At 33.6% G+C, this 12,865-nt stretch overlaps 1 protein-coding gene and 1 pseudogene across 1 annotated transcript; one reads left to right on the forward strand and one right to left on the reverse strand.

Moving 5' to 3' along the window:
* Window positions 1–189: 189 nt before the first annotated feature.
* LOC109807996 (extra-large guanine nucleotide-binding protein 3-like) lies at window positions 190–10,425 on the forward strand. Its single transcript, XM_083067196.1, is given in 9 exon segments — window positions 190–579; window positions 709–846; window positions 1,278–1,382; window positions 1,473–1,652; window positions 1,995–2,052; window positions 2,055–2,177; window positions 3,356–3,603; window positions 4,232–4,404; window positions 10,109–10,425. Coding segments are annotated over 9 exon segments (1,371 nt in total). The 5' UTR covers window positions 190–237; the 3' UTR covers window positions 10,113–10,425.
* LOC145953279 (pentatricopeptide repeat-containing protein At1g31920 pseudogene) lies at window positions 4,898–7,226 on the reverse strand (annotated as a pseudogene).
* Window positions 10,426–12,865: the final 2,440 nt, after the last annotated feature.

Consider the following 12,865-nt stretch of genomic DNA (forward strand, 5'->3'; position numbering starts at 1 on the left):
GGGGTTGACAGCGAAAAAAGAATTTTTTTTTTCTTTTTTCTTTTTCAGAGGGCTTTTCAGAAAGAAAGTAAAATGGTAATTTTGAGAGGATTTGAATGTGATCCATGAAATTTGAGAGAGCATTTGCGGCCACAAAAAAGCAACGTTACATTATGGAACATGGGATTTCTGGATAGGATAATGTTTTGGGAAAGGGTGGGTCCCACCAGATTCTCCTCGCAAGTTTGAAGACCTCTCATGTCTCGCGACATTGGTCAGCCAATTGATGAATCAAAGCGACTAAAATTGGGTAAATATTCAAGGGTGTTGTCTCGACTGTTAAGTCCTCTAGAAGTCAAGCAAATTATGAAAGCAGAGAAAGAATGTTCTGCTAATCAGCTTCGGCCAGAGCAGCTGATTGTCAATGGTTTGCCCCTGAAGCCTGATGAGATGGCAGAATTACTCGGATGCCCCTTACCTCCACGTAAGCTGAAGCCTGGTAGATATTGCTATGACAAAGAATCTGGTCTCTGGGGAAAGGTGATGGAGTGTTGCAATGAAAAATTTATTTTCAAATTCACAAGGTGGACTTGTCAACATGTATATTTCCATTTTCCTAGCATATTAAAATTTTTATTTCCAAATTGATCAGGTTAACTTATCACAATGCTATATTTTATTCTGTAAACAGATAACAGGATTTAACTTCTGTACTTGTTCATCTTATAGGAAGGGGAAAAACCTGACAGAATCATAAGTTCAAACTTGAATTTCAGTGGGAAACTTAGCCTCGATGCTAGTAATGGAAACACTGAGGTTTACATGAATGGTCGAGAGATCACAAAACTTGAATTGAGGGTACTCAAGGTAGGCTTTTATCTTTGTTTAAATTTTTAACCATTTATATAATACTAAATTTAGCTGCAATTTGTTGGATTATGTTGTCAGAGGTAGGAGTGAAATGGAAAGAGTGGGGTGTGCCACCAGATTGTTCAAAATACGAACAACAGGCTGCTGTTGTTTCCCAAAGATCAGAAGATTTTGGAAATGATAAAATATTCTTAAATCATAACTGAAAAGGATAATAACAAAACACCTGTCACCTAATTGATGCTCATACTACTTTGCTAAAAAAAAATTCCAATCTTTAATGACACATTTGGACAATAATCAAACATTTTTAACAAGTCTATAGTTGTGGTCTGATGATCCCTTTTAATCTTTGGAGGATCCTTCATTATCATAACATCATGGTTTTATTAAAATCAATGGAATAACCTTGTTCTTTGAATTTTCAGCTGGCAAATGTGCAGTGCCCCCGTGATACACATTTTTGGGTTTACGATGATGGTCGTTATGAGGAGGAAGGTCAAAATAATATAAGAGGAAACATTTGGGAGAAGGTATTCACCAATATTTTTGGGTGGGAACATCTTACATCATATGAACACATAGAATATCAATGAAAGTGATGCTTACTTTTCCCTTGACAGGCATCAACAAGATTCGTATGTGCCTTATTCTCTCTACCTTTTCCCCATGGTCAGCCTCATGTGCCAAAGGATGAAACTAGTCACTATACCATAGCTCCTAATTATCTGGAACCGAAAAAAATTCAGAAGCTTCTTCTTCTTGGAATTCAAGGATCTGGTACTAGCACTATATTTAAGCAGGTATGGCTTTTATTTTCAATGTTTAGAATTATGTTCATGGTAAATACTTATGAGATAAGCAATTTTATTTCAAAATAAGAGTAGCAAATATGTATGAGAACTTTATTGGTGTTATTTCTTTAGGCTAATGTTCCTTATTTCTCTCTTCCGGCCCCCATTTCTTTGATTCTTTTATTGGGAGATGGAAGGGTGGGAGTTGATATGAAACCAAGTAAAAATATTTGTAGTCTCTTCATTTATGCTAACGGAATTCAAATAACAATATTTTTTTGTCCTGGTGTTTAATACTGATTTTCTTGTAACATGATTCTCCTCTGTTGTACTCTTGCAATTGTTGAGCAGGCCAAATTTTTGTATGGGAACAAATTTTCTGCTGAAGAGCTGCAGGATGTCAAACTGATGACCAGAGCAACATGTATAAATATCTTAGCATTTTACTTGATGGAAGAGAGCGTTTTGAAGAGGAGGCTGTTTCTAGAATGAATGGACAAGGTTCTCCTGGTGAAAATCAAACTACGGAACTAGGTAATTTTTCAGTCCATAGTAATTTTGTTTTCAAGTTTACACTTCATGTGTTTACTGTTTATCTTAGATGACACATTCTATGAATAAATGCCGCAAACTCATTTAATGCCTTATCATTTCAACTACATCTAGTTGAACCTATACACTTCATTTGTTCTTGCATTAGTTATTCTCTTCATTTCTTAGGCTCCCTAACCCTAAGCATGGAATGAAGGAGGAAATTATGTCTATTCTTCGTGGCTTGGCTCATTAGGTTGATAGTATACAGTATTTCTAAATTTTAGTCTTCGGTGTTGAAACCTGGATATTTTTATCATTGATTTTGCTATACTTTCTATAATATGCCTTCTATTGGGAGAATTAATGTATAGCTTGGTAAAATGAGTGAATTTCTTTTTCTTAATTTCATTTTCCAAGTACTCGTTCTTCCTTATCAAGTTTCAATTTCCTAGTACTCTTTCTTCCTTATCAAATTGTGAAGTTCTGTTTCAGTGCCATATCCTATTTATAGTTGGGAGCTTTTTAGTTTTAACAATGAAAAAGAAAATTCAAAACTGATAGAACATCAAATGCTATTCTTTTAAGAACTTATTAAGTGCCACAACATCTCGAGGGGATGAATGGAGTTTACCTTAATACCAAGAAAACTGGTTGCTAAGTGCTAGTGAGAAGACAATAAGTGTATTCTCAGTGGAACAGCCAATTGAATTGGATGTGGAATACCACCCTCTGTGACTAGATTTTTAAATGTACCATAAAGTTAGAAGCTACTTCAGAAAATGTGTTGTGTGATTGCTAATTTTGTGACTTATAATATTTACTTTCCTAAAAAAATGGTTGAGTGTCTCATCTCGTTAAGGCAGACAACACATCTGCGGTGTTCTTTTTATTACTGATTGACCTGGAAACTGGAAAGAGTTAAAAATGTGTAACTTTTCTGGTATTAAATTAAACTAAGTTGAGTTTGTGGCTCCTGGTAGTAGGTAACAAAATGTTTACAATAAATATTGTTCATATATATAAACATGAGTTGATTTCTGATTTATCTAAGCTGCTGCAAATGTGTTGTTTCGGAGTATAGATCTGTGGCAATGTTAATTCATGGCCAACTTTTATGTTAATCCTGTAATGGCATCATATTGCTTCCATTATATAACTTTCTTTTAATATCTATTCAGGCAGCAATGGTGAAATAAGCAATATTAGTGAATGCATCTATTCCCTCAACCCAAGACTAAAACATTTCTCTGACTGGCTCCTTGACATTATAGCCACTGGGGATTTAGATGCATTCTTCCCTGCAGCCACACGTGAATATGCACCCTTAGTTGAAGAAGTATGGAAGGATCCAGCAATACAAGAAACCTTCAAAAGAAAAATTGAGCTTCACTTTCTTCCAGATATTGCAGAATACTTCTTAAGCCGGGTAATTGCTCAACTGTCCTTGAAACTGTGTCCTTTTATTCAGTAAAAATTGTCGGGCATCTGATGTTTGCTAAATCTTCCCCTAGCCATCAGTTTTTGTTCTTGCTATTTTTTACTAATTTTATGTTCTGAGAAATTTGTTAATATTCCCAGCATTCTTTATCTGCATAACGAAATAGTCTAGTTGTCCAATTTCTGCTATCAACTTTGTATCTCTGCAATATCCATATTGTCTGCTATTTTTTTTTAGGATTTGTTGGAAATGAAAATAGTAGAACACATGGAGGTTTTAAGCATGAGTACCTGGGTTTGCTTGGTAGGAGCAAAAATGAAAAGGTTGTAATGGAGGGAAAATGAAGAACCAATTCAAGACTTGTTTCCTACTCATACCAAGAAACATGATTTTTCCTTCTTGTCCCCACTTGTCTTGAAATTATGGTCTTTTTATGTGATTTTTTTTGTCATTATTGGTTCTGATTATTAACAATTATAGATGTTACTATAAGATTATGTCTATTGTATATTACAATTGAAAGGGTTATTATTTTGCTAGCTTGGTTTGCCTTTTCAACTTTGATAATTTGATGGTATTGGCATGTATAGCTGGATAACATACTTGTTTCCTTCAGGCCGTTGAGATATCTAGCAATGAATATGAACCTTCGGAAAGGGATATTCTATATGCAGAAGGGGTTACTCAGGGAAATGGTTTGGCTTTCATGGATTTTTCACTTGATGACCGTATCCCAAAGTCTGAAACTTATTCAGATAACCTGGATGCCCAGCTACCACCATTGACCAAGTAAGCTATATTCATTCTGTTTGAATTCCTGCTGAGGGATGTCTAGAATACAATATCAAAAACAAAACCTTAACCCATTAGGTGAGGTAGGCTATATGGATCATATAATGTCATTCAGTTCGATTAAAGACCAAAGTTTTAGTAATATTATTTAGATAAATGATAGTGATGCTCTCTTGCTAATATCCTCTCTTTTATTGGTTGAAAATTACAAATTTTAGTAAATTCTACCACTAAATTAGGAGAGAGGCATATTAAATGAGATGCGGGACATACAAAATTTCACCAAATTTCAACCAATAATAAAGAGTGTTAGAGAGAATGTGTTAACATTCCTTTATTATTTATTATGAGTTTCACGAGGAATATTTAGAATGATCACAAAGAAACAGAAATAAACCTTCTTTGGTGTCTCAGGTATCAACTCATAAGGGTGAAAGGGCCTAAATGAGGGAATATGTCAAACGATTTAACCAAAACCTTTTTTCTTGAGTTGCTTGTGTGCTATGGATAACAATATCATTGGTAGAAAAAAAGATGCTCAAGATACCACAATGTCCCAATCATATGTCAATTAGTTATCTATTTACTCGAATAACAAATATGTGTGGGAAATATCAAGAAGTAAAAATACTATCCCTATAAGAATCCTTTAAGCATAAATGTAATGAAATTCACCAATAATCTTTACATGAGCAAGTTGCATCTTTAAAATGGTGGCAGCGATTATGGTCTCTTAGAGTGATTTCCCGTTCATAGATCATGGAAATGAACTTAGTGTACGTATGACAGTCGCTACACATCTTTAGATTTCTTGATATTCTTATGGGAGAACCCTCAGATGTCTGTATTAGTGCAAAAGCAATTGACAACTTCTGACTATGATATTTGAATCTCTCCCTCTTTTCTTCTTCATTCACATCAAGCAACACTTGTGACATGTCTGGTGTATAGCCTTCAAATTTCAACTTCCATTCCATTTGGTGAATCATATCATAGATGGTGTCACATTATGGTTTAGACTTGTCCTGTGAAACAAACTTGTACACCTTCCTATTTGCTTCAACCAAACTAAAACCAGGTGTTTGCAGTTGCACCAAGTGTTTTTCAGCCATTTTTGTTCTGATCCTAGCCACATCATCCCATTTTTTGGCTCTTGCAAACATATTTGCTAGCATCAAATAGTCCACGGGGTTGTGCTGATTCACCTTGAAAAGATTCTCAGCTGCAATCACCCCTATTTCCAAGTTAAGGTGAACCTTACAAGCACTACGAAGGCTCCTCCAAACCACGTCATTAGGCTTAATTGGCATTCTCTTTATGAGGCCATAAGCTTCCCTGAGCATCCCTGCTCTCCCCATAAGATCCACCATGCAACCATAGTGCTGAACTGTTGGTTTGATCTTGTGTTCAAATCTCATGCGATTGAAAAATTGTAGACCCTCATTGACAAGACCAGCATGGCTGCAAGCACTCAACACACCCACATAGACAACATCATCTGGTGCCAAACCTTCTTCCATCATGTCAGAGAAAACTCTTAGAGCTTCCCTACCACGCCCATGAATGGCAAGCCCCGCGATCATTACTGTGTAAGAAAACCTGTTCTTCTCAGCCATATTTTGGAACACACTAAGCCCTTTCTCAAGGCAACCACACTTGACATACATGTCAATTAATGAAGTCTTCACAACAACATTGAGTTCACTAATGTTCCTCAACAAGATCCCATGTATGCACCTTCCAAGAATAGGAGACCCCAAATGGGTGCAAGCAGAAAGAGCACTAACTAGAATGCTCTCTTCAGCCCTATGCCGCCCCTCACTGCTCATGTCCCCAAGAAGCATTAAGCACTCTTGACACATCTCCACACTAGCATGAGCACCAATGATGGCACTCCATGAAGCCACACTCCTTTCATCCATTTGCTCAAACACAGCATAAGCATGCTTTATTGCCCCACACTTGCCATACATGCTGATCAAGCTGTTTTGCACAAAGGTATCACCATCAAGACCAGCCTTAAAAATGTGGCCATGAATTTGCACTCCTTCCTTGAGAGCACCTAATAGAGAACATGCCTTGAATACAAACGGGTAGGTGAACTTGTCAGGTTCAATGCCTCTTTCAAGCATTTCAACATAAAGAAACAAGGTTTCTTCTAGATTCATGTTATTGACACGTCCTCTAATCATGGTGTTGTACTCAAAGCTACCCGGTTCCTCAATTTGCCTAAAGATAGAGCAAGCATACTCCATGCTGCCCCATTTTGAAAGAGCACAAGTGGCAACAAGATTGCTACCACAGAAAGAATCCAAGAAAAGGCCCAATTTTAGAATTTGGGCATGAACTTGCTTAAACTCTTCCATGCTCTTGCATCTCTTAAGCAAAGACAACCATCCCTTATTATTGAACTTTGAATTCAATTCAGAGCTTTGAGGTGGATTACTTGGCAGTGACAAAAGATGGGTTTGGCTAAGGACCGATGTCCCACTCATCCTTCCACCAACACCATGTTAAACCAGCATGCTAAGCTAAACATAGAATAGTATGCAACCCATTATTCAGTCCAGAATATACAAGTGCTGAAAGTTTGAATACAAATAAGAATTAAGTCAAAATTTGAATATAGAAACTGAGAAGAGATAGCTATGCACCAGAAAAGGATGAACACTATGGTCCATGATGCAAGGAAATTCGATCAGATGACTGCAGAGTATTTGACAAGTGTGTATGAAGCTGGGGTGTAGTGAACCCAGTTCGTGAAACTATGAGAAGCATTGGTGTGGTTTTGGGGGTTGACAGCGAAATTTTTTTTTTTCTTTTTTCTTTTTCAGAGGGCTTTTCAGAAAGAAAGAAAAATGGTAATTTTGAGAGGATTTGAATGTGATCCATGAAATTTGAGAGAGCATTTGCGGCCACAAAAAAGCAACGTTACATTATGGAACATTGGATTTCTGGATAGGATAATGTTTTGGGCAAGGGTGGGTCCCACCAGATTCTCCTTGCAAGTTAGAAGACCTCTCATGTCTCGCCATGTGTATGCTAGGATTTAGGTGCGTATTTACTTTCCAGCCCTAGAAATTAGAAAATTACAAATTTATTTTCATAATTATTTGGAACCTTGTGGTTTACAATAACATGATGTTTTACTAGGGGACTATTTTTCTAGGTCGAATTAGGGCATCTAAGCCTGCATTTTTTTTATATTTTAAAATTAATCAGAGATTAACTTGTGTGTGGAAAACATAAGTTTTATTGAAAAAATATTATTTTAACACTAAAATACTTTATCTAAAAAAATTGTTAAAAACTCATGTTTCTTTATATGTCTATAATTTTGACATATTTGGTTGTGGAAAGATGGGAAAAGGAAAGTATGAAGGGGAGGAGTAAGAGAATAAAAGGATAAATATAAATATTATCTGCTAAAATCAAAGATAGGATTTAATTAGATGTTATGCTGGTAGGATTTAGTCAAAGGATAAAATAAAAAACTTATCGAATATCTGCTAAAAATTATATGAATAAACATTTTAAGAATGTAGTAGAAGCACTAATTAAACGTAATCAGATAGTTATTGGACTTACCATTAAGGCATGAATTAATAAAGTTAGTATAAATAATGATGTATTAAGGAGATGAAGATACTTTTAAATCACATTTATTATTGTATTAATTGGGTTGACTTAACTGAGATAGAAGACTTACTTGAGTAGGATTGAAGACATTTACCCCTTTGAATAACTACAATCAAGGACATTAATAGGAAGGTCAATAGTCAAAGAATTGAAGTACGAAGACTTGGTGACAGAAGATTAGGAATGCATATAAAACAATAAAATTACTCGTGTGCCCCTATTCAGGTACAAATGTAATACTCGTTGAATGAGTTTATTTGAATATCATCCAAGTCAAGAAAGTCCCCCTTATAAAAGTTTTTCATAAGATCAAATTGGAAGTTTTGGGAGACTTTCAAAAAATGCTTAACCTAACGTACAATATGAAAGTCCCTTTGTGTTCTTAATAAATTTTATCTTTAGCCTTAGCCTTGTAAGCTTCATAAGGTGGCAACAACATTATCCTTCTTAATAATTAAAGACTCAAGACGCTTTACAAATTCTTCAGTTAACTTGGCCTTAACATCATTTGACTCCTTGACTTGATCTTTCAAGTTATCAACCAACTTTAGAAGTCTTTGACAATCAACTTCAATCTTTTGATTTTCAGCATGAACCTCTTGGTTGGTAGAGATAGCAAAGGCAAAAGTAGTCTTAGACTCTTTCAACTTTGACCAAAGCTTGTATGTTTCAACTATCGACTCCATAAACAATGTCTAAACGATTTCTAGTGATCAACCTATTAATTCAAACATTGGCTATTTGATCAAAAGATGTTCTTGGGCTAGGAAATCACAACCCTCACCTGAAAGAAGGCTTTGACCAAACATCTCTCGGGTGTTAAGAGTTGAAGAGAGAAAAGTGCTTGTGACTATTGGAGAAGGAATGAAATGGGGACCCACATAAGATGATGGCTTATTTTGTTTTAATCTTCTTTCCTTCTCAACCTCGGTCGCCAAATGTGCGGTGTTTTTTTGTTTGCGACCCTTTTTCTTAGTTGAACCTTTCCCTTAAGGTTTCTTCTCATATTAAGGGGGATAATGTCCATAGAGGGATCTTAGGAGACCCTTGGTTAAGTCGGAGGGTTGTTGGCAACAACAACCTCAGTGCAGGCACATTCTTTGCGAACTTGACAAAAGGAAGCCACTTTAGCACTGGTAGAAGCCATAATACCTAAAAGAAAAAAAGAAGTCAACAATCAAAGCAATATACTAATAGATATTTTTCAAGAACAAAGTTTACCTTCAAAATCCCTTATGGGTTTGAAGGATTTATGCAAATCAATTAAATGGCAATAAGAAAGATTCTGAGGCAAGGTGTTCAAGAAAGAAAAATCTGAGATCTCTTTGGCAATAAGATAATCAACAAGAAGTTCATCATACCAAAGTTGAACACAAGTCCAATATAAAGGAAAAAGTGGTTTGTTTTGGTTATAAAAAAAGTAAAAATGACGTGAAGGATGGATTCCAATTTTGAAAAGGCCTACTTTAAAGTTTTTATAAAAAAAAAGTGTAGGATTTTAAGAGCTTTTGATTTGAGAGCTAAGCTAGGGATATCCACTTGACTTGCATACTAGGATGACAATAATAATGATGAAAGAATAGACTGGAGGTAAGCTTAACATGAACATATTTACAAAGATTTCAAAAGACTTGCATTGCAGTCCAATTATTTAGATGAAGTTGAGTAAGGACAATGTTAAGAACCCTAAGAACACTAGTAATGAAAGGATTAAAAGGAAAGGTAACACAACAGTCCTAGAAGAGGCAGTCGTGCACAAAGAAGAAGTGTCTTAGATTTTGTGAGAATTTTTGGGCAAAAAGGTGATTTAGATTTGGAGGGGCATCAATCGTACAACATTTAGCAAAAATGGGAAAAAGTATAAATTTTTCACAAGATTTATAAAGTTTTCAAGAGTCTTTGACACAGTAAAGTTAGTATAAATAATGATGTATTAAAGAGAAAAACGTACTTTTAAATCATAATTATTACTGAATTAATTGTATTAACTTACTTGGGATCGAAAACTTACTTAAACGTCAAAAAGACATTTGCAAGTACACTTCTTTTTCCCCTCAAACAGGTAGGACTGAAGACACTTACCACTTCAGACGAGTACAACAATATGGCCAAAGACTTGAAGGATGAAAACTTGGTGATTGAAGATTATAAGTGCATATAGAACAATAAAATTACTCGTGTCTCCTTGTGCAGGTACAACTATAATACTTGTTGAATGAGTTTATTTGAATATTAAAATTAGTTATATTTATAATTATGTTAAGAAATTAATTTTTTTTATTTTATAGTTTATTATAAATTATTCAAATTAAATAATACTTCAAGGTAATGTGTGTAATATTTGTGAAGTTTAACAATATAAATTATCAATTTTTTTAACCGAGTTTATGATTAAAAAGATGAAATGTACCAAATATTATAGTCGATTGAAGTAGTTTATTAAATATTTCATATAGTTTTAATATAAAAAAATATTTCACTATAGAATACATTTTAAATATAGTTTGCATAGTTCTCATTTTGAATAAATAGAATAAAAAATACACTGAAGTATAACAACAATATGCCAACTACAATTTTTTGTTGTATGAGAAAATAAAACTTTTTAAATTAATAATATATAGAAATTAAGCTCTTCGAAAGAAAAAAAAAAAAGAATCATAACTTTTTTTTGTGAAGAAACTTTTCACAGTACAATATGAATTTAATTATGCATGACAAATAGTAAAATAATGTTATTAATTATTTTTATCAATCTGAATTAAGATTCGGTGCTATTTGTTAATTATATAATCTAATCACTTTTCCATAGGTTAAATGTTTACTTATGCAACCTTCTTAATTATCTCTATATTGGGTAAATTCGGTTAATTTATTTATTTTTATTATCAGCAATAGTACCATTTGCTTCTATGGAGAAGGGAATCAACATACACATCTAGGATCCAAGTTCTATTATTGATGCTTATTTTAATGGTCTCTATTAAGCTCATTTGCTTATTTGAATCACGATTTGTCTTATTTGGATCCAACTTACTTAGCCCGTCAGTTAATGGACTAGTTTGTGGGCTCAATAATAAATATTTTGAATAATAAATAATACTGATTTTTTTAAATGATAAAAGCTGAAGAAAAAATGATTAATTAAATCTCAAATTAGAAAAGAATTGTTTGTAAATAAACCGACATTTTAGTTGATCTCAATCCACTTGCTGCCCACGTCATACAAACTCCTCTCAAACTCTCTTCTTTGTCTCTTTCCATGGTGCTTGTTATAAATCTTAATAATGATTATGATTCCTCCCTAAAACAATAATTCAACCACTATCATGAAGGTTTACATTTTTGTCTTTTGGTTAACATGAACAGTGGTGATAGATAAAAGGTACTAGCTATTGATTTTTCTTCCTAAAAGTAAAGCTAGGACAGTGAAAAACAAGTAAATAAACTAATAAAGCCTAAAAAAATGGCCATTTCTCACTTGTTTCCCACAAGTAAGGCCCGAATGGCCAATAAGTGAAAAGCAAAATACTAAAAAACCAAAAACACAATCTCCCTGTACCCCACATGATACGCTAAGGACACATGATACATAAGATCATGGTTCAATCTCTGGGAAAAAGAACAAGAACAAAAAACAGATTAAAATAGTGATTCTCAATTTCTATGTCCAACCAAACAACACAACCACGTATCGTATCTACCAAAACCACTATGGTAAGAAAGTAGTTGGTAGCAGTTGCTCATTTGATTCACTACATGTATAGCATGTTAATAGAAATTATAGAAAAGTAATTGTTAAATTTATATGATTTAATCTTTTAATATTTAAGCTTAAATATATTTTTAACTCTTAAACTGTTTTTCAAATCATTATAAAAAATCAATTTTAGTCTTCTATTTAAAAGATATAATGTGGTTTAATCACTCATTAAAAGGCTAAAAATATGATAATTTTGTAAAATTTAAGAATTAGAAAACAATACTGTATAAGACAAGAGCCACTTCTTTCATTGAGAAAATGATTCAGTTGCATGAAACTATTTTGGAATATAAGTCATGATGATAACGGATGCACGAGACATAACCAAAATTTCGAATGTTAGTGAATATTGTGGCATCAACATTAATTTTTAGATGACCTTGTGGAGGTTTTCCTGTCAAAAGTAGTAGCAATGCCCACCATGAGGTCTTGGTCTAGCTAGAAGCCATTCAACATTAATTTGAGAAGTATATAAAATTAAACGTGTGAATGTAATTATAAAGGACAAGTGTAGGAAGCAATTACCAACTAGCTAGTTGCTTTATAAGATGCCAAAGTCCAACATGAACCTAATCTTCCTTCCTAAACTCACAACCCACAAAGATACGTCAATCGACTTCTACTTGTTATCACAAAATATACATATATTTACATAGAAGTATATAAGTAATCTTATACTCTATCTATCTTCTTAATCTGTTGTTAATGTGTCTTCGTCCTATAAGTCCTCCTTTTTTTTCCTAGGATTACTCACAACTATTATGATTTAAAGGGATGGATATTTTCCTTTTTACCTATTTATGTTAAGGTAATAGTTGTCAATTTTGTCTATCCGAAGAAAAATATAGTCTCCAACACTTAAAAATATGTTTAGTCTCAAACAAGTTAACACAATAAATAACATAATAAATGTAGTCTTAAAAGTATATTTTTTTTAATATATATTTTGTTATTTATACTAATTTTATTATGTCTAAATTGTAATAAACATTTATTTAGCTTTGAAATGTGTTTCTGCGCAATTTATAAAATTTTTATTTATATATATGACTGGGA

The sequence above is a fragment of the Cajanus cajan genome, chromosome 11 (genome assembly GCF_000230855.2).
Source record: "Cajanus cajan strain Asha chromosome 11, NIPB_CcT2T_4, whole genome shotgun sequence".
Classification (NCBI taxonomy): domain Eukaryota; kingdom Viridiplantae; phylum Streptophyta; class Magnoliopsida; order Fabales; family Fabaceae; genus Cajanus; species Cajanus cajan.